Here is a 22,473-nt window from a genome sequence, read left to right as displayed (position 1 = left end):
TGCGAAGTATCTCAGTGTTTTCAGGTTTCCTGGAACACTAATCAGCTACCCGGGATGAGAACCGTTCAGAGGACCCGCCGAGGTAGGAGTTGAGGTTGCTGTTAGGTGCTGTAGAGTCCTGTGTGACCCACAGCAACTCCAGGAACAACAAACTTGAGCCCTGTCCTGTCCTGTGCCATCTCCACAATCTCTGACTCACTTGAGCCCATTGCTGCCGTCACTGTGTCAGTCCACTTGGTTGAAGGTTAGCTCTCCTTCCCTGTCCCCCCACCTTTCCAAGCAGGATGTCCCTCTTCAAAAAATGGCATCTCCTAGCAACACACCCAGAGTCTGTGAGACGAAGCTTTGTCACCCTTGCGTCCAAGAGCACTCTGGTTGCACCTTCTCCAAGACGCATCTGTGAGCCCTGTGGTTGCTGCTACCTGAAGAGTTGGGGTTTGGGTGACCCCAGAGGTGCCTCGGAAGAATGGCCTAGCAACCTACATTTGAGGAGCAGCGCTTGGAAGTCCTACAATTCTCAGTCTAATCTGCTGCGTGTCGCATTGCCTTGTGGTCGAGCTGACTCGGCCCCCAGTTTCTATCTTCACAGATAGAAGACTCTCACGGGAGGAAAGGAGAAGGAAGATAAAGTTTATCTTGCTCTCATGGGTGATGGGCGAGGACCACCTGCCAATCCTCTGGGCGCATTGTCAGATGCCTTTGTTGATTCTGACTCGTGGTGACCCTGTGTTGTTGTTGTTGTCGTCATTGTTAGGCACTGTTGAGTCGAATGAGTCTCATAGAGATCCTATGAACAACAGACCTGAACCCTGTCCTGTGCCATCCTCACACTTCCTGGCACACTAGAGCCCAGTGCACACTGTGTCAGTCCACCTGGTTGAGGGTCTTCCTCTCCTTCACTGTCCCTCCACCTTCCCAAGATGATGTCCCTCTTCAAGGAACAGCGTCTCCTAGCAACACGCTCATGTCTGTGAGACGAAGCTCTGTCATCCTTGCCTCCAAGGAGCACTCTGGCTGCACCTTCTCCGAGACATCCCTGATCTTTTGACGTCCTCAAGATTATAGTGCAGGGTAAAAGGCCTTGGGAAGATTCCGGAGAGGCCTGGCCTTTTGCCTAGCAGTGCTACTTCCTGTGGACTGGCCTCCACTGCGTCCGTGGAGTGAGCCTAGAACCAAAACAAAGCCAGATCCACTGCTTTGAGCCGTTCCAAGGTAGAACTGCCCCGTGGGTTCCCAGGCCATAACCAAGCTTTACAGCAGCTGCTTGCCACGTGTTTTTCCTGTAAAGATGCTAGTGGGGTTGGGCGGCTGATCATCGGCTAGCACCCAGCCACTTACTCCTGGCAACACCTGTACCAGGATTCCTGTTTGCCTGAATATGCTCTGTCACCATAGCCAAGTGGGCAGGCTGGCCAGACCCTCTGATGTCAAACGTCTGCCGTTGTGTCATTGTGGTTCAGTGCTAATGAGTTGATTCTGATGGCAACTCCTTGTGATAGAAGAAAACAGCCCGTGGAATTTCCTACACTGTCTTCTGTGAACAATCAGACTCTGAATCCTTACCCTTGGAGTCTCTGGAGGGGCGGGGGGTTCAAATGCCCCTTTTCCAGTTAGCATCCAAGCACTTAACTACTGTGCTACCAGGGACCGCTTTACTTGATGTCTTGGCTAAGATGAAACTTGAAATTGCTAGTTGTTTTCTGATGATTGAAGTTGGAAAGGAGAACCTATCCAAGAGAAGAAGCTGAACGCCCAGCTCTAAGGGGGACTCAAGGGGGTGCAAAATGATGGATAAGCTTGGCTGACGCTTTAGTAGGGGAACGAAATCAATTTTACAAAATGAGACTAGAAAAGTTTCAGTGTGAAATGGAATGAATCAGCGAACCGTCATGGTCCTAACTGAAGAAGAGGGGGTGAGAAGCCACATCCTGGAAACCAGTCAAGGCACCATGGTTACGGGGCATGTTTGTGTGTGTAACTCCGAATGGTTTTTAAAAAAAGAGACAGGAAGGAGAGGCCCGGGGGTGCTGTCCGCTCTGCCCACCTCAGGGCTCTGAGCACCCACGGGCTCTGCTCTTGGGCAGCTGGCGGGGGTCTCGGAGGTGTTCCAGGTCAGGGTCCCTGGGTCCCAGGTCAGGGTCCATGGGTCCCAGGTCAGGTTTCATGGGTTCCAGTCAGGGTCCATGGGTTCGCTTACACTTCTGTGGTTCCGTGGCCCTCACAGAGGTAAACTGTTCTTGGGTTTCATTGGTTACCCGTCAGGGAGTGTGATGCAAATGCTAGGTGTTGTTTTGAGCTGATTCCCACTCAAAACAACCCTGTAGAACATAGAACTGCCCCCGGCCTTCCCAGGCTGCCATCTTTACAGCAGTAGATGACCTCAGCTTTCTCCCATGAAACCTCTGGGTGGATTTGAACCAGCAGCCTTTTGGTTAGCAGCCTGTTAGCTTCCAAGTGCTTAATTGTTGTGTTGCCAAAGCAGATTGTCAAGTATCGCCCTTGTAGATCTGCTAGTGGATTCGAACTACCAAACTTTCGCAGTCCAGTACCTCACTGTTGATGGAAAAGAAAATGCTCTCATATTAGCCCCCATAACAATTCACCACCAGAAGGGAAATGTGGGCCATCAGGTATGAGCACATTGCTTCAGTCCCTGTTCAGGTCGCTCACGAAGGGGCCTCTTCTCCTTCGCTAACCCTCTTCATTTCCAAGCACAGCATCCTTCTCCAGGGCCTGGTCACTCCTGATTGCATGCCCGAGGATTGGTGATGGGGCTTTTTTTAAGAGGACCAGTAGTGTGAGACCAGCCAAGGGTGAGGCCGAGCGTGGCAGGACACCAGGTACCCAGACCGGAGGTGACAGAGGCTCGGATTAGGGTGGTGGTGATGAGGAAGGTGAGACCCAGCTTGGGTTCTGGTATTTCAGATATAACGCGGGCAGGGCCTGCTGATGGATTCGATGTAGTGTGAGCTGTGCTTCTCCCCCGGTCATTGGCCAGTTTTCTCCTTTTGCCTGGGGCTTTGCAGTTCACGGACACAATAGACATTATGGAGTCTTCGAGTGGTGCAGGCAGTGCACTTGGCTGCTAATCTGCTGATCGAAAGGTTAAAGGTTCTAGCCCAGTCAGGGGCACCTCAGAAGAAAGCCCTGGTGGCCTACTCTGAAAACCAGCCCTGGGAACTATCTTGGGTATAGTTGCTTCCTGACACACGTGGGGCTACCAGCAATCAGCTAGACCATAAGTTGTTTTTTAAGGGTCCTGGTGGTATGGCGGCTAAGTGTTCAGCCACTAACCAAAAGGTCTGTGGTTCAAACCCACCAGCTGCTCCACAGTCAGAGATGAGGCAATCTGCTTCCTTAAAGATGACAGCCTTGTAAACCCCACAGACAGTCCTACCTGCCCGATCCAGTTGTTGGACCGGAATGGACTGGGTGGCGGTGGGTCAGGCTTGGAGTGGTACAGGCTGTTTGCGGAGAAGCCCCTGCAGCAGAACACTAAGCACTGGGTTACCCCAGTGAATGCTTAACCACTGCACCACCAGGGCTCTTTTGGCTTTAAATAACTCTCCCAATAGGACAGAAACCCAAACCCACTTCCTCTGAGTTGCTTCTGACTTATGACCCTCCATCTGGTTTCTGAGGCGATCAAAGCTTCACCAGATCAGGCTGTGCCTCGGTTTCCCCCCCATGCGATGCTTGGTGGCTTCAAACAGCTGACCTCCTGTAATGCACTGAGCCAACAGGTCTTCTTTCAGCTCTAGACTGTCTGCCATCAATGCGTGTGTCATAGAGCTGCTATTGTTACTGTTGTCACACATCCGCTTGATCAGAGTGCATCTTTCCTGACGGGAATGGCTCCTGTCTCTTCAGATTTGACAGGCAAGAAAAAAAAATATTGTGTTTTGTATTTGGGTGTGGACAAAGATTTGCCAACTCTTTATTAACTAAGGAATTTACTTTAAAAATTGTTGGTTGAGTCCGTTCTGCCTTCTAACATCCCTCATGGGCAGTACAGACTTGAACACCTTCAAGGCTGGGAGCCTTCAGAAGCAGGTGGCCAGGCCTGTCTTCCGAAGCACCTCTCACTGGATTTGAACCACCAGCCTATGAGATAACAGCAGTTACCCCTGTCTACTGCCCGTGGAAACCTCCTTTAAAATGATCATTTGTAGCAAGAGGTAGGTACAGCAACCCCACAGCACATCTTCTGTTCTTTTGACCCGCCCCCGCCCCTGGTGGGGCAGTGCACAGGGCAGGCAGCACACAGTGGGGCAGCACACAGTGGGGCAGCTCACAGGCAGGCTCATTAGGCTGCATTTCACTTTCTTATTTCTCACAGACTGTGTTTTTTGACAAATGGAAGCTTCGCCACAGCCCAGTGTCGAGCAATTCTGTCGGTATCATTTTCCCAGCAGCCAGGGCCTGCTTCTTGCCCCGCTCTGCTACTTCTTACACTGTTTCAAAATTTTCATAACGTTATTACACAATTAAGGGCATTCCAGAGGCCCAGTGATAGGGAGCTGCACTGCCATCCCGAAGGCATTTGGTTCGAATCCACCAGCTGCTCTGAGTGAGAAAGATGAACAGTCTCCTCTCATGCGATTAACAGCCTCTGGAAATCTGTTGGGAGTTCAGCTCTGGGTGGTTCTGACTCTGGTAGACAGCAATAACATTGCACTTCATAGACTAAAATGTCACTGAACTTCATGGAAACACGGATTTTCAGTAGAGGGTAAACGTACTTTCATGTGCACTGAGAAACCGAAAAATTCACATGCATGGTTTTACTGCAATGCTCATTTCATTTCAATAGCTGGGAATCGATCCCACAGAGTTGCCAAGTTCTGTCTGTGCTCAGGAGCAGAGATCAGTCCTTCTGGTTGAGGAGGGTGAGGTGCACGAAAGTCCAGCAGCTGGTCTTCCGTTTGCTCATTTAGCTGCAAAAAAATACAAACCCAGTGCCACTGCGGTCCAGTTGATTCTGGCTCCTGGTAACCCTTGGTCAGAGTCCACAGATCCTTGCACAGGGACAAAGCCTCTTCTTTCTCCCATGGAACAGCTGGTGGATTTGAACCACTGACCTGGTCAGCTGTCCATCGTGTAAGGCACTATACCATTCCTTCCAGACGCCCCCCAGCACTGAGAGGTGGTGTTTGGACCCCTCACCTAGAGTCTCAGTCTGAGGCCCCCAGCAGAGGACAGAGGTGGCCAGACCGGCCAGCTGAGGCCGAAGGGAGCTCTCAGATGACAGGGTGTTGACTCCTAAGTTTCCAGAATACCAGGTCCCTCCACACTTGGCTGTGTCCCTCCACGCTTGGCCGTGTAGGACAGACCTGGCCTGAGAGGGTTGCTGCAGGGGAAAATGGAGAGAGTTTGCAGCTGGGAGCTGACCCTGGATCTCAGGCTTCCTCCAGAGAAGCAATTAAGCGAGAGAATCCCGCCTTGGGTTTGATGGTAATTACTCATCTTGCTGGGACTTGACGGTCTCCTCTCCGCCTTCCCCCACTTACACACCACCTCTCGGCTCTGACAGCTCCACTCCCTGGTGTGAGGAGAGGTGGTGACCCCACAGTCCCCCTGAAGCTGGGCCTCTGGCCGCTCACACGGCCCCTTTGTCTCCTCTGCTCCCCTCCAGCCTCAGTTTTACGACCCGGTGGAACCCGTGGACTTTGAAAGCCTTCTGATGAACCACCTCAGCAGCCTGGATATGGAGCTGGCCCAGGAGCTGGGGGACTTCACCGAGGACAGCCTGGACGTGGTGTTCACGCCCAAGGAATGCCGGACCCTGCAGCCCTCCCTGCCAGAGGAAGGGTGAGTGAGCTTCTTAAAACCTGGGCAGGGCGGTGGCGTCAGGACTGTCATCAGTAAGGGTGACCCACGGAGACCCCGTACCCAACTGACCAAGCATCCTTGGTCCTGTGCTATTCCTGTGACTAGATTGTTGGACTCTATAGCATGTTCATGGACTGGGTTTTGTTTTTATAAGTAGATTCCCAGGCCTTTCTTCCTCATTTACTCAGGAATTTCTGCTGAAACCTGTTCAGTATTAAAACTCACGTCTCTGGGCATTTCTGTTGTGCATTTCTTCTATAAGAGGGCCAGGAAGGAGACACCGGCACACGGCCCCAACCTTTAGTGGTCTCTGAGATGTGCTTCCACTTGAGAGAATGGCAATGACATTGTCCTCCGCATGAGGGGAGGGGTGTGTCCAGATAAAGACGCTGCCTTTATGTATGCTTGGTCCCAGCATTTTGAAAATACTCACTTCCCCCAAAACAAAACCTTGTATCCTTGGGAAACCTTTTTATTTATGCATGACTTTCATGTGTTGTCATGTGCCATCAAGTTGACTCCAAGCCTGGGCTTGTGGTCACCGGGGTCTTCCTCTCTTTCACTGACCCTCTGTTGCCGACGTCTTTCTCTAGGGACCAGGTCTCATGCTAACAAAGTTCAGGAGACAAAGCCGTTCCACCCTCACTTTCTTCACAGGGGAAACAGCCTCCTGTATTATTTTCACCTTTGGTGGGGAACCACAGAATATTTATCTTACTGTAAAAATTTATGGCTAATTGACTTCAAAAGATAGCTGAATCTTGGGGGGAAAAGCCCTTTGAAAAATTTTAACAATAAATTTAGGCACCGGAGGATACTTTTGAAGTGTGAGAGAAGAGGCCATGGCTTCGGTTTTTGGAGCAGAGTAAGCACCTGCTTCTGACTTTACAGCTCAGACATTATCCTTTTGGTGGCTGAAAAGCAACCTTGGCCACTTTCATCATGACCAGAAGTCGGCTGTGTAATTAAGGCGTAGAAAGGCATCATTTGTTAGCTGAGTAAACAGGACTGGCTCTGCTGGGGGCCCGTGCCCGGGGCAGAACTTCACACAGAGCTGCCAGAGGGCAGTGCTTAAAAGCATGGACCTCAGAGCCCCACTGCTTGGGTTCGAATCCCTGCTCTACCACTTACCAGCCATGTGACCCTAGGCCTCTTGTGTTGCTGCAGAATGTGAATATTATTAATATTAATACCTACGTTAGAGGGCTGATTGAGGATTATTTTAATTCATGCATATAAAGTGATTAGCTCAATGCTTCATGCATAGTAAATGGCATACAGGTATAAACAAAATCCTGTCCACCGTGGTGGAAACCTGTCCACCGCAGGTGACCCTCCTGGGATTAAAAATACTGCTGACACAGCTTCCATCATCACAGCAGCATGCAGGCCACTAGTGAGACGGACTGAGGGTGAGTGCTGGCCAGTGAGATGGATGAGTGCTGGCCAGTGAGATGGACTGACGGGTCAGTGCTGGCCAGTGAGATGGACTGACGTGTGAGTGCTGGCCAGTGAGATGGACTGACGGGTCAGTGCTGGCCAGTGTGATGGACTGACGTGTGAGTGCTGGCCAGTGAGATGGACTGACAGACCCTCAATGAGATGGCATGGTGGCCGTTACCCTCACTGAGCACAGAGGAGACTGAGGATCAGGCAGGGAGGGTTCCCTTCACTTGTGCACGGGGGTCACTATGTTTCCGTGCTGATTGACAGCACCTGGCAACAATAAACCCTTTAGGTGAGCGTATGGCCAGGTCTCTCCCCCTCAGAGCCACTGCCGCAGGTGGGCTAGAACTGCTGACCACTTGGTTAGTGCCTACAGACTCTTGCAGAGAGCTTGCTTCATGGGGAGATTAATGGCTTGTGATTTTCAGACTCAGAAGCCCTGTAGGTCGCTCAAGCCTGCGCCTGGGCAGCTGTGATCTGGGCCACCTGATCTGACAAGCAATCAATGCCCGGGCCCCCACCTCCGGAGGGCCCCAGACGGCCAGACTTCCACACGGCAGGGAGTGCGTGTCCTAACAAGGCCCCTTCCCAGGAGCTCAACTATTTCTCCATTCCCCGTGAGAAACACGCCCTCCTGCCGACTCTGTCTCTGTACTTGTTGACAACGTGTTTTACCTGTCTTGTGTCAGATGCCTTCAGGGACAGGCATGGTTTAACTCAGTTCCCTATAATCAAGCGAGCCCACAGAACGTGAACTGCCAGCCAGTGTGTCTCCTGAGTGCATTTCTTGTCCCCTCAGGCATTTTCAGACACTTGAGTGAATGGGAACACATTCCCTTTCTCCTGCGTACACGTTACAAGCCACCTTGCTGTCCTGGGCACGAGGGGAATTGTTTTGCATTTTGAACCACTGTAGCCTGTAACACATCAAGCTGCTAAGTGAAAGCCAGCAGTGTGACTCCACCCACTGCCTCTGAGCAGAAAAACGGGCAGCGTCCTCCCGTGAAGATTTGCAGCCTCAGAAACCTGCCTGCCTCCATGGCTGTGGGTTCTGCTGGTAGAGTCATGAGGATCTGACGCAGTGGGTTATGTGTTGGGCTGCTGACCAAAAGGTTGATGCTTCAAGTCCACCATCAACTCTGAGAGAAATAGATGGAGCCGTCTGTTCCTAAGATTTACAACCTCAGAAAGCATTTTTATTGTTGTTACGTGCCATTAAGTCAACTACAACTTGTGACGGACGACCCTCTGAACCACAGATCTGAACCCTGCCCTATCCCATACCATCCTCACGGTTTCCACCAGGCTGAGCCCCTCGCTGTGGTCCCTGAGTCTGCCTGTCTCTGGTCCCTGGGTCTACCTTTCTCCTGTCCCTGAGTCCGCCCGTCTCCGGGAGGGCCTGTCTCCAGTCCCTGGGTCCTCCCGTCTCCGGGAGGGTCTGTCTCTCTTTTGTTGATCCCTCTGTCCTTCCCCAATGACTGGCTCCTCCTGATAACATGAACAAAGCATGTGAGACGGTCTCCTAATCCTTTCCTTGAAGGAACAGCCTGGTTGCATATCCTTCAAAGACAGATGCATTTGTTCTTCTGACCGCCCACGGGATATGCATTACTCTCCTCCAGCACCATAATTTAAGGACATCAAGTCTTCTTTGGTCTTTGTTTATTGTCCAGCTTTCAGATGCATACGAAGCAGTGGAAGGTGGAAAGCAACTCTATGGCCGTGGAGTGGGGGAGGGCTTGCACAGGGTTCATACCTTCAGCTGCTAAACAAATGTTGCAGGTTGGAATTCACCCAGCAGTGCATCGGAAGAAAGGCCTGGCAACCTACTTTAGAAGAAATCCCCCGTGGATCAGCACGTGGAGCACAGCTCTGCTCGGAAGCCCTTGGGGAAACGACTTGTTGGTCTGTCTGTTTTGAATTGCACAGTAACAGTGTCCTTCTGCTGCTTCTCACCAGGGTTGAGCTGGAACCTCATGTCAGAGACTGTGTCCAGACCTATGTTCGGGAATGGCTCATCGTGAACAGGAAGTAAGTCCCGTGCTGACGTAACCACGTCGGGCCTTTTTCTTTTATTTCTCCTGAGTCCCTCTTTCTCATTCTCTCTCCTGGCCGTGGAGTCAGGCCAACTCAGAGCTGACCCTCCAGCGCGTTTTCAGAGGCTGTAAACCACATGGAGGAGATTGGTCATCTTTGTCCTGCAGAGCTTTTGGTGGTTTTGAACTTCACACCTTTAGGTTGGCACTGCAACTCCCTACCCACTAGGCCACCTGGTCTCCATCATTGGTCCAGAAGGACAAGAGAAATAGCTGTTGTAAAATCTTATTTGTTGTTCATTCCATTAGGCCCCCAGAGCTCTCTGAATACCTAGGGGAGAAAATGGGAACTGAATCTTGAAATTAGATTCAAAAGTGACATTTACATCTGTGACCAAGAAGTAAAGTATCTGATCTTTTCTGTCAGAAGGGGGTTTCTCCTAGATAAGCATCCTATTCACTGTTTTCTGGCTCCGTACTGTGGCCTGGACAGCACAGCCCTTTCAGGAGAAACATCGGAACACTCTGGCTGGGTGGAGAGTGCTCAGAGAGTGGCGGGCATGCCCTCTGGAGAAGTCAGAGCCTTTGACAGCCATGTGTTTTCTGAAGAAGCCTTTGAGACTGGGATGGCTGTGTCCCACGTACACGGTAGTGAGAATTAGTGCCGTGCGTGAAATTGAAGGTGTCGTGGACACACAGTTGTTAGTGCTCCACCACTAAAGCAGAGGCCGGGAAGTGTGAACTCAGTGCAGGAACATTTGCTTCTGTAAGGTTACAGCTTTGGAACCAACAGAACCACTGTCCTCATTCTGCAGGGCCACTGGGTGTGAGGATGGAGCTGCTGTCCTCGCCCTGAGGGCCACCACGAGTCAGGATAGATTGGACAAGAGTGGGGGTCTGGTGTGGTGGGCGGTAAATAAGCAGAGGCCAGGAAATCAGAAGATTTCTTTCTTTTTTTCTTTTTTTTTTTTTACAAATTTGTTGTCAATGACCTTTTTAAAATGGTAAAGAGCAAGGATGCCAGTTTAAAGACTAAGGTACATTTGCCCCAAGCCAGGCTGTTTTCATTTGATTCATACTTACTGGTCTTGGTATAAGTGCGGCCATGGTGGTCTTTGGAGGAGAAGGTGGTGAGAGTCACACACCATAAGCTGGTTATCAGGAGGGGTCAGTCTTTGGTAAAAGACTGTTGAAAGTTTGAGAGCAGCTCCTTCTAGAATCTTTGATTACCAGAGAGCAGAATCTTAAGGCATGCCTAGTGAACGTGGCGTCCACTCTCCAGCAGATCATGGGCGAGCCGCTCACTTCCTCTTCCCTGAATTACTTTTTCCAAGTGTTTGGAAAAGTAGGGCATCAGCAAAGGAGACGCAGACCCTCACTGTGATGGGCTGACACGGTGACTGCCTCCTTGAGTGGGCTTGTGCATGGGAGAGGGTGTGGGGCACTGAAGGACAGGAAGAAGTGCACATCTGCTGTGTGTGGGGTGGCGGTCAGCTGGAGTGTTCTCATAGTACCTAACAGCCACCTGGGGTGAATGATGTTAAGATGAAAGACTTTGACGGTTGGGTTTTATCCAGCCTGGGGAAAATGCCACTGAGTTTTTGCCAACTTGGTTTTTTTCCCTAAATAATGTGCATCTATGCTGTTTTTAATAGCCAAGAGCAGGAAAATACAGCTTGTAAAAAGTAATTCCACAACAACTATGAGATATATTCTCACCCCAGTCAGAATAGCAAAATTCAACAGAGCAGCAAGCAACAAATGATGGCGAGGTTGTGGAGAAACTGGAACCTTTATTCACTGTTGGTGGGAGTGTAAAATGTGGTGCAACCACTGTGGAAGGTGGTATGGCACTTTCTCAAAGTTGCAAATAGAAATACTATTTGACCCAGCAATTCCACTACTGGGAATATACGCTAAAGAGACCATAACTACCACCCAAACAAATATATGCACACCCACGTTTATCACAGCTTTGTTCACAATAGCAAAGAGTTGGAAACAACCCAAGTGCCCATCAACAAACAAATGGATAAAGAAGCTGTGGTATATTCACACAATGGAATACTGTGCTGGATTGAAAAACAAGGAACTCGTGAAATATTATACAAAATGAGTGATTCTGGAGGACATTATGCTGAGTGAAATATCTCAGTCACAAAAGGATACTGCATAGTGCCACTGTTGTAGAATGGGACCAACGAAAAGAGGGGATAAACAATGTATGTATACTGTATTGAAACAGATGAGGGAGAGAACTGTTTAAAATGGATATGTCATTAGGTATTATTGTCATGACGGGAGTCCAGAAAAAGAACTGCATGGCGGGGTTGTTTAATAATGAAAGATTTTTTTTTCTTTTCAAAGAGAAAAGCAAACTGCGGGGGCAGGGAGGAAAATGTGCAACAATGAATGAAGGGGGGGTAAATTAAATGGGAAGAATATGCTGCAAAATATATTTTTAAAAAAATCGGGAGAGAGAAATTGAAGATTTTATTAAGTCTCTTGAAAGAGAGTGGACACCAAATTTACTCTTGTTGTTGTGTGCCATCAAGTCAGAACCAGCTCACAGCGGAAACCCTCCATCCAGTGGGTTTTCAGAGACACTAGGTCACGCCGGGGGCGATTACCCATCCTTCTCCCACAGCGCAGCCTGCGGATTCCAATCTCCTGCTTTTGGAATCGCAGCACAGCTTCCCACCAGGAGGAAGGAGCCTCCACAGAGCCAGGCTGGAGCTCTGGCTCAGCGACAGGGTGTGCTGCTAACTCAACAGAGGACAGTTTACCAGGCTTTCCTTCAGATCCCGCTCGCTGGTAACCAAAGATTCCGGAACACACCGTTCTCAAGCTTTCCATTGGTGTCATTAGGGTGGCCTTCTGGATACCACAGTCCTAAAAACGTCTGAACAGGAATGATAAATGGGAAGATTTATTTGGCAATGTTTGGTTTTTAGATTTATTTTCTATTTGGGGCACTGTAATTTCCCATCCACCCTGGTAATGCAAGCTCACTGGAAAATCCTTTTTTCTCTTTCACAGAAGGAAGGTTGAGAGGGAAGGAAAGAGGGAGAGCATTCTTTCTTTTTTTTTAAATAAAATGGTTTTATTTTAATTGTCATTTTAACAAAAGTTTACAGAAGTTAGATTTTCATTCATTCATTGTTGCACATTTTACCCCTTTTCCCTTCCTTCCCCCTCCCCAAGTTGACATTTTTCCTTTTCATTAGTTTATTTACAAAACTCTAATACAAATTCTTTCAATTTCCCTCACCTCACCACCCATCAAATTGTACAACCCAATGACAATGAGATACCATCTCACTCCAGTAACAATGGCAAAGTTTAACAGGGCAGCAAGGAACAGATGCTGGAGAGGATGTGACGAGAAAGGAACTCTTGTACATTGTTGGTGGGATTGTAAAATGGTGCAACCATTCTGGAAGACAGTTTGGAGTTTCCTCAAAACGCTGAACACAGAAATTCCAAATGACCCAGCTATTCCACTACTTGGAAAATACCCTAAGAATATGAGAACTGAGGCACAGACTGAGACTTGTACACCAATGTTCATAGCAGCATTATTCACCATCGCAAGAACATGAAAACAGCCCAAATGTCCAACCACAAACGAATGGAATGAGAAATTATGGTACATTCACACAAAGGAATACTATGCAGCACGCAAGAGCAATAACTTTGTAAATTATTACCCAACTTGGGAAGAACTGGAGAGCATTATGCTGAGTGAACTAACTCAGTCCCACAAGAATAAATATTGTATAAGCATTGTTTCTTTGAATATTAATTGTAGCTATTTTAGAGAGGATAGGAAACAAACACAGAAACCAGATTCCCTCAGTTCCCTCCAATCCCTGGCCACTGTGAACATTTGCTGTGTTGTCTGAACATAGTTCTTCATTGATAGGAATCTGTATGGCAAGTAAAGCTGGTTCTAACACCATGCAACCTGCCATTTCTGTCTTCAGGGATGACGGTGAGGGTGGCACAGGACCGGACAGGGTTCAGGTCAGCTCTTCATAGGATCGCTGTGTGTCATAGTCAACTCAGAAGCACTTAACAACAACAACAATTACACATGTTTTTAAAAGCATAATTTTGAATGGTTGGATACTATATTTTACTTGGGCCCATAATCAAGACCCCTGGAAGCTTGTTATTGTTGTTATGTGCCGTCGAGTCACTTGCAATTCATAGTGACCCTGTGTACAACAGTCCTAAACTCTGCTCTGTCCTGTGCCAATCTCACGGTCTCCGACACACTCATCCTGACTGCCCCAGTCACCAAATCAATCCATCTCCCAGAGGGCCTTCCCCTCCTGCGCTGTCCCTCCACCCTCCCAAGCATGATGTCTCTCTCCAAGGACCGGTCTCTCCTCACAACATGACCAAAGTATGTCAGATGAAGCCTCAGAATCCTTGCCTCCAAGGAGCAGCCCGGTTTAACCCTCTCCAGGATGAATCTGTTTGTTTTCTTAGCAGTCCATGGCACCCTCAGCACTCTTCTCCAGCACCAAAGCTCAAAAGCATCAATTCTCCTTCTGTCCTCCCTGGTCATTGTCCAGCTCTCTGACGCATAACAAGTGATTGCAAAGACCGTAGCCTGTACCAGCGCACCTTAGTCTCCAGAGTCACACCGTTGCTCTTGAGTACTTTAGAGAGGTCCCTAACAGTAGACTTTCCCATCGCAATACATCTTTTAATTTCCTGGCTGCTGGTGCCAAGAGTGTTGATTGTGGAGCCGAGCAAACTGAAGCTGTGAACAATCTCAGTCTCTTCACCATCCATCCTGATGCTGCCAATTGGTCCAGTGGTGAGAATCTTTGTCTTCTTGACATTGAGCCTCAATCCATATTGAAGGCTGCAGTCCTTGACCCTCTGCAGCAAGCGCTTCAGGTCCTCCTCAGTTTTAGCACCTGGAAGCTGCAGTCCAGAAATCCAATGACTTACTGCCTCGGGGACGTCTGCTGTAAAGGACCTCTTCAAAATGCCAGATAACAAGGATACCACTGAGGTCTAAATGTGCCTGACCAAGTCATGGTGGTTTTAATTGTCTCCTATGCATATGAAGACTGGATGACAACTAAGGACTATGGAAGAACTGAGACCTTAGACCTGTGTGGGGGAAGGATATTGTACAGACCACAGGCATCCAAAGGAATAAACAAATTGATCCTGAAAGAAGTACAGCTGGAGTGCTCTTCAGAAGCAAGGGCCGTGAGGCTTTATCTCGCTCTGAGGACATATCGTCAGGAGTCCTTGGAAGAAGGCACCATGCTGGGTAAAGCAGGTCCTTTAAAAAGAGGAAGAACCTCACCTGGAGGGGTTGCGCCGATGGCCTGAGACAGTGGGCTGACTGGGCTGACGCACAGCAGAGGCCGAGAGGCTGCTGCAGGCCCAGCCAGGGGTCTTTCTGCTGATTCATAGAAAGGGTCAGTATGAGTCAGAGCCAGCCCGGCGCACCTAACAGCAGCAAGAACTCAACAGTGAAAGGACAAACCAGAGGATTTAAAAATGGATGAGAGAGACCGCCACCACTGCTGCCATCAGGTCAGCCTCTCGGGTGCTCAAGTCCCCAAGGACGTGAAGAGAAAATCAGCTGCCTTATGGGGGCCCAGACACTGATTTACTCAGTGATGTTTCAGTGCCTCATTATACAACCATGGAAATATTCTTAACAGAAAAAAAGGACAAATATGAATATTTCTCTAAAAAGATGCGCAAATGCTCAAGAATTACAAAACAAGTAACATTTTAAAAATCCACATATACTTTTGACAGTTAATCACAGGAAAAGATGCTTACTATCTCCGGTAACTAGAAAAGCATCAGTCAAAACTATATTTAATAACTTTTCAGACCAGTTATTAGGTTCCACTAAGTCAACTACAGCCATAGTGCCCTGTGAACAACAATCCCAACCAAGCCCCACCCGCCATCGTCGGGAGCTCTGGTGGCCTGGTGGAAGGAGCTGCCTTACCACCCAAAGGCAGGCGCTGGGAACCCCCCTGCTGCTCGGGGCAGCCTCCGCCCCTGTGACTGCCTCACCTGAAAACCTGCTGGAGGGTCAGCAGTGGGTCGGGTCTGACTTGATGAGACACAGTAACACACCTTCCATCACGCTCACAACCTCTGCCTGGGCCCACTCTGACTGTCACGCCATTGTTGTCGTTGTTAGGTGCTGTTGAGTCGGGTATGACTCAGTGACCCCGTGACCAACAGATCTGACCCCTGTCCTGTCTTGTGCCGTCCTCATCATCTCTGACACACTTGGACCCACTGCTGCAGTCACAGCGTCAGTCCATCTCCTTGGGGGTCTTCCTCTCCTTCGCTGACCCTCCGGTCTTCTAAACTGATGTCCCTTTCCAAGGAACGTAACCAAAGTCTGTTAGGACGCCTATAATTAATCAATTAACTAAGGGCAGATTACAAATGTTGACGAGGCTGTAGAGAAATTAGAACCTGTGCACCACTGGAGGGAATGCAGAATGGCAGAACTATGGTGGAAAAGAGTTCCGGGGCTTCTCAAACACGAAATGATCATCTGGAACCTCGATTCTCTCAAAAGATAGAGACTCAGAAGGTCTGAAATCAGAAACTCACACGGCCGCCTTACGCTCGCCCAAAAGTGCAAACAAATTAGGTGTCTGTGACCAGACAAGTGGATAAAGAGAGTATGGTACACGTGAAAATGGAATTTCGTTCGTTCATAAGAAGGAACGAATTTCTAATGGTTATTGTGACTTGGACATTATACTAAGTGAAAAAAGTCAGACACAAAATGACAAGGAGAGTATGATCCTATCCATGTGAAATATCTCTGACAGGCAAATTCATAGACAGAAATAGATGAGAGGTTACCCAAGGGCCAGGGAGAGAGGAATAGGAAGTCATTGCTTAACTGGCGCGAGTTTCTGTTTGTGGTGAAGGAGATTTGGAAACAGATAGTGGCGGGAAGTTGCACAACGTTCTAAATGTAATTAGTGTCACTGAATTGCACACTTCCAAATGCTTCAAATGGTAAATTTTATGTTACATGCATTTTTAGGGAGCTCTGGTGGCCTAGTGGCAAGAAGCTGCGCTGCAGTCCTAAAGGCATGTAGTTCGAGGCCACCAACTGCTTCCACTGGAGATGGATGGGCCGTCTCTTCCCATGGGATTAACTGCCTCTGCAGACATTACGGAGGGTCAGCTGTGGGTTGGTTCCAATTCTGCCTACACAACCACAGTCAGCACATATATTTTACCACAATGGCGTTTAAAACAAAGCCAACAAACAGGAAGGAAAAAACCAGACAGCAGCCTAACTGCTAAGTGCCCGTCAGGTAGTGAAGACGCTGGAGCTATTGTGCGTTATGCCGATGCAGACCTAGAAACCTGCTTTAGGAACAGAGGATTAGAGATTGTTTTCATAACAGGAGTCCAGAATGACAGCTTCATGGGGAGTGAACTAGGGGGTGGGAAGTGTAATATGAAAGTTTGGGTTTTTTATTTTTTTTACTTTTCAAAGAGAAAAACCAACTAGGGGAAGGGGGGAGCAGGGAGGGAAATGTGCAACAATGAATGAATGGAAATCCAAAGTCTCTATAAACTAACATTAAAATATCAATTAATAAAAAAAAGTAATTCCATAAAAAAATAAAAGAAAGAAAACTGGTCATTTTCTACAGAGTCAAATAGCACCGACAGCTCTGTGTTGTGGGGCATCTGCGAGTCAGTTGTGACGCATGGTGACCCGTGTGACCAGACAGGACTGCCCCATAGACCTTCCTAGACTGTGGCCTTCACAGGACCAGTACCAAGCCTCTCTCCTGTGGAGTTGCTGGATGGGTTTGAACCACCAACCCTGTCCCTTTCCCTTTAATCCCTGCTCCCCTGCCCCTTCTAACAGTTCTGCGGCTCTTGTTCCTACTTGCTGATTGCAACAGCCATATTGCTCTTTCACTGGCTCTTTCCATGTTGAACCCGCCTTTTCCTGAGTGTTTACAGAGTTCAGTGCCTGTGAGTTCTGTCTCTGCTCTCCCAGCCTTTTAGAGTCATTAGCGTTTCACTGCTATGCCACCAGGGCACCTTGACCCTGCCACGCAGAGTCCCTCACCCGGGTATTTACCTGCATGAATAATGACAAAAGGTGACTCTGTGTTCACATCACAACCTGTGTGCAAATGTAAGCCAGAAATAGCCCGAGACACTCAAGTTGGTAGTGGGTACACACCCTGTGGCTGAAACACTCCCCAACAATGAGATGTAACCAGTTACAGACACACATACTGACATGAACCTCAGGGCACTGTGCTGAGTGAAGGGAAAAGTCAGGCACAGAGGTCAGTGCGTGATTCCCAGGTACCGCATCCTGGAGGATGCAAAGATGTAGAGACAGGGCCAAGGTGCAGAGGGCCGCTAAGGGGTCTGGGGGACCGTGGGGGAGCGCTGGAGCTGTACTGCACTTCCTCCTCCCAGACTGCCTCATTGCCCAGCATTTCACACTCACAACCGCATTCCATCATCTTGTGCTTTAATGAGAACATGTCAGGCAGTGACGGGCCCTGACATGAGAGGCAGAGAGTAACACTGGCTGTGACAGCTGTGGCTGTGTGACGTTGGCTGGTGCATCCTAACAGTTTGGCAGGTATGTGATGATGTCATCTGGCAGCGGTGTGATGTCATCTAGAAGTGGTGTGATGATGTCATCTGGCAGCGGTGTGATGCTGTCATCTGGCAGTGACGTGATGATGTCATCTGGCAGTGACATGATGATGTCATCTGGCAGTGGTGTGATGCTGTCATCTGGCAGCGGTGTGATGATGTCATCTGGCAGCGGTGTGATGCTGTCATCTGGCAGCGGTGTGATGCTGTCATCTGGCAGTGACGTGATGATGTCATCTGGCCGTGATGTGATGATGTCATCTAGAAGTGGTGTGATAATGCCATCTGGAAGTGGTGTGATGATGTCATCTGGAAGTGGTGTGATGTCATCTGGAAGTGGTGTGATGTCATCTGGCAGTGATGTGATTATGTCATCTGGCAGCGACGTGATGATGTCACCTGGCAGTGACGTGATGATGTCATCTGGCAGTGGTGTGATGATGTCATCTGGCCGTGATGTGATGATGTCATCGTCATCTGGCAGTGGTGTGATGATGTCATCTGGAAGTGGTGTGATGTCATCTGGCAGTGATGTGATGATGCACTTTGACATCGGTATGATGATGTCATCTGGCAGTAGTGTCATACTGAAGCCATTCTTCGTTTTATAATCTGATGTCATCATTCTCATTTTTGCATAATGCTGATTTTTGCCTAATGACCTGGTACATGAGGAATGGGTGTCTATCTTTATTGGAGTGGTTGTTATATGACTATATACATTTGTCAAAATGGGTGAATTGTAAATCTATCTGGAAAACAATGGCATTATTATTATTGTTGTTGTGTGTTGTTACGTTGCAACCAACCCATAACTGACCCTCCAAGTGGGTTTTAAAAAGCAGTAACTCATACTGGAGGAGATTACCCATCTTTCTCCTACAGAGCACTGGTGGATTTGAACCATGTGCCTTTGGGATTGCAGTGTAGCTTCTTACCACTAGGCCACGAGGGAAAGAAATGTGTAATGACTGTGCCTGGCATGAACAATGACTTAGTGGGTGTAATGCTGTGACTTTACTGTGGTTAATTATTCTATTTAACCACATGTTGGTTTCTCTGGAGTAGGACTTGTTGTTGGGGTCTCAGGCTCAGGGAGACCCCAGGTGTGCAGAATAGAACCTTTTCCACAGACTTTCCAGGGGTGTGACCCTTCTGTCTCTCAAGACACCTGTGAGTGCATTTGAACCCCCAGCCTTTCGATTAGTAGTCCAGTGATTGCTGGCTTGCTCTCCTCAGGGAGCAGGAGTGAATGGATTCAGATCACGACTCCCTGATTATTATCTGTGTGACCTGAGGAAAGTTGTGTTTTCTCTTCATGCCTGAGTTTCTCATCAGCAGATTAGGAATTAGAATAATCCCCACATCATGAGATCTGTTGTGGACAAAAAAATGAGTGGACAGTTGCAAAGTGTCTCGGACACTTCCTGTCATATGGTATAATAATAGCTCAGTAAGTACCAGCTACTGTCTGTGCCATTTAGGAAATAGTGTTAAAGACTGTGGCTCGGTTGGCCAGTAATTACTTGGGTCAATTAGTAAGACATTCTGTGCAAAGGAAAAGAAAAAAGAAAAAGCTGCGTAGCTGAGCATTTCTTTTCATTTAAAGAGTCAAGGTTGACTCTAGTTCAAGAGTGCGATAGATGTGTTTTAACTCTTGGAGAAAAGTAGGATGTGGAAAATCCGAAGTCTTGCTCCTTAATTCTTAGCGAGTTGCCATTCAGTTGACCCAACCTGTATCCTTACCTCACCCTCAAAAAAATAAGATCTGCAAACTTTGGAGAAAGGCTTTATGTTAGCATGTCCAGGAAATCACCCTCAGACCACCCCATGTATGTTAATGCCCTGGAAAACTACCCTTGATGGTTTGGACACCAGTGAACTTTGGAGAGCTGTGGGGTTTTGGTTTTTTTCCTTTGAGGGCTGTGTTTAATGAAGCCACTTGGCCTGCTGTAAGCACAACATTTTCACCAGAGATTGATTTCATTAGCACTTTTATTCCCCATCATTTCTTTGCTGATTGAGCATTTCTCTGAGTAGCTAGGGACTGGCTTTATGTCCTTGCCCTGTGTGATACCATCCTGGGATCGCCCCCGTTCAGGGCCCAGGAGTGCCTGGTGTAATGACCCCTCAAGTCCCCTCCCACTCTCACAACCCCAGGACACTTGCCACTCATGTTTCATATCTTTTAGAACTGCAGAGCAGCAGTGGTGCCGCAAAGGGGAGAGGCGCTTTTTTGATCCTCCTGTTAACTCTTCAGGCAAAGCTTAAACACAACACGATGTCTCCCTTTAGGGGAAAGGCTTTGTCCTTCTGGCAATCCTTGTCGACGTTACTTTGACTTAGTCTCCAGGGATGGATAGCCTTCTGCCCCTGTGTCTGTAACACCAAGTCTGGCATCTACGCCCTGAAGGGAATAGTCTCTGTGACCGGGGCAGTGGCAGTTGCTTTCTTGACCAGGGTGGAGTCATGATTGCATGTGTTCCTCTTCCTCCTTAAGTAGCGTGGCGACTGCGTGGCTCCAGGGTTGGCAGCATCCTCTGGGTGACATTGTGCACTTGAGGTGTTGTGTCCTCTGTTGTTTCTTGCAGTGAACCACAGAGTGATTAACTTCAGAGTGGCCGTGATGTCTGGGGAAGGGCTGAGCTCTCGGGTAATTAAACGTGTTTACATGCTGTTTATTCTGGAGTAGCCTCTGCAACCACAATGAAACTTTCCGTGGGCCGCGCCGTAAAAGGCCCATCGCCTTGTCTCTCCTCCTTCGAAGGTCGCTCAAGGAGAGTCGGGACATCAAGGAGAGGGGTGCCGGCGGCTTTATGGCCCCGTCTTTTCCTCCCAGTGATTTGGTAAACAATTAAAATGCAAACACACCAGAGCATATAATTCAGTTACTCCCAAAACATCATAAAAACATCTCCCTGATCAATAATTGCTTATCAGACAGCAGGATGCTGTCAAGGTGGTTAGAGGGTTACTTTCTAGAAGGACGGAGGCGGCCAGGCTCGCCCAGCTCTGCAGCTGCAGACCTGCCATGGGCATCGCTGAGCTGCTCTTGACTGGCCATGTGTGTCCTCACGGTCTCCACAGTCCACCTTGGCTGAGGCCACCTCACCACGGCTCACAGAACCGCCCCCAACACGTCCACCAGGGCCCACCTCACCACGGCTCACAGAGCCACCCCCAATGCCTTCACCAGTGCCCACCTCACCACGGCTCACAGAGCCTTCCCCGGTGCCTCCAACAGTGCCCACCTCACCACGGTTCACAGAGCCACCCCCGATGCCTCCAACAGTGCCCACCTCACCACGGCTCACAGAACCACCCCCGACACGTCCACCAGGGCCCACTTCACCACAGCTCACAGAGCCTTCCCCGACGCCTTCACCAGTGCCCACCTCACCACGGCTCACAGAGCCTTCCCTCCAACGCCTTCACCAGTGCCCACCTCACCACAGCTCACAGAGCCTTCCCTCCAACGCCTTCACCAGTGCCCACCTCACCACGGCTCACAGAGCCTCCCCACATGGCTCTCTTCTCTGGATTTTCAAGACAGGTTGGTGTCATTTCTCTTACTGCTGTCTTGAACCACTCTCAACTCCTTGTCATCAAGTCAGAACCGACTCATAGCTGACCCTCCAGCATGTTTTCAGAGGCTGTAAATCATATGGGAGGAGATTGCCCATCTCTCTCCCCTGCATTGGTGGCAGGTTCAAACCACTTACCTTTGAGTTGACAGTGCAATTCTTTATCCACTAGGCCACCAGGGCTCCCTGATAACCACCCTACAGGTACAAGGGCCCCATAGCGTTTTTAAGGGTCGGAGTCTCTCTGAAAGCATAGTGGCACACAGCTTTCTCCCATGGAGCGACTGCTAGGTTTGAATCTCTATCTTTTCAGTTGGCAGCCCAGCACTTACTCCACTGTGCCACCAGGGCTCCTAATGCTCTCACCATGTCTTTGTGCCATGTGTTTATCTCATCTCCCTGCGACTCCGTGTGTTCTGGAATGAGGTCCTGCCCATCCTCATAACCTGCACACCTGAGCCCGTGGATGCACCTCAGCCCACACACCTGAGCCCGTGGATGCACCTCAGCCTGTACACCTGAGCCCGTGGGTGCACCCCGCAGCCCACACACCTGAGCCCGTGGATGCACCTCAGCCCACACACCTGAGCCCGTGGGTGCACCTCAGCCTGTACACCTGAGCCCGTGGGTGCACCCCGCAGCCCACACACCTGAGCCAGTGGGTGCACCCCGCAGCCCACGTACCTGAGCCCGTGGGTGCACCCTGCAGCCCGCACACCTGAGCCCGCGGGTGCACCCTGCAGCCCACGTACCTGAGCCCGTGGGTGCACCTCAGCCTGTACACCTGAGCCCACGGGTGCACCCTGCAGCCCACGTACCTGAGCCCGTGGGTGCACCTCAGCCCGCACACCTGAGCCCGTGGGTTCACCTCAGCCCGCACACCTGAGCCCGTGGGTGCACCTCAGCCCGCA

At 49.4% G+C, this 22,473-nt stretch overlaps 1 protein-coding gene across 2 annotated transcripts in view; it reads left to right on the top strand.

The window, feature by feature from the left end:
• Positions 1 to 22,473, top strand: part of DOCK8 (dedicator of cytokinesis 8) — a 151,456-nt gene that overhangs the window by 5,398 nt on the left and 123,585 nt on the right. Inside the window, exons 2-3 of one of the 2 annotated variants that reach the window (XM_006881327.1) lie at positions 5,636 to 5,811; positions 9,238 to 9,309. In XM_006881327.1, the coding sequence (XP_006881389.1) occupies positions 5,684 to 5,811; positions 9,238 to 9,309 (200 nt within the window). In that variant the 5' untranslated portion in view covers positions 5,636 to 5,683. Of the gene's footprint in view, positions 1 to 5,635; positions 5,812 to 9,237; positions 9,310 to 22,473 lie in introns of those variants that run through there. The other variant, XM_006881326.1, reaches the window with a different exon arrangement.

This window comes from Elephantulus edwardii, unplaced genomic scaffold (genome assembly GCF_000299155.1).
Source record: "Elephantulus edwardii isolate Elephantulus edwardi_28Jun2011 unplaced genomic scaffold, EleEdw1.0 scaffold00014, whole genome shotgun sequence".
NCBI lineage: Eukaryota > Metazoa > Chordata > Mammalia > Macroscelidea > Macroscelididae > Elephantulus > Elephantulus edwardii.
This window is presented reverse-complemented; position numbering and strand designations above follow the sequence as displayed.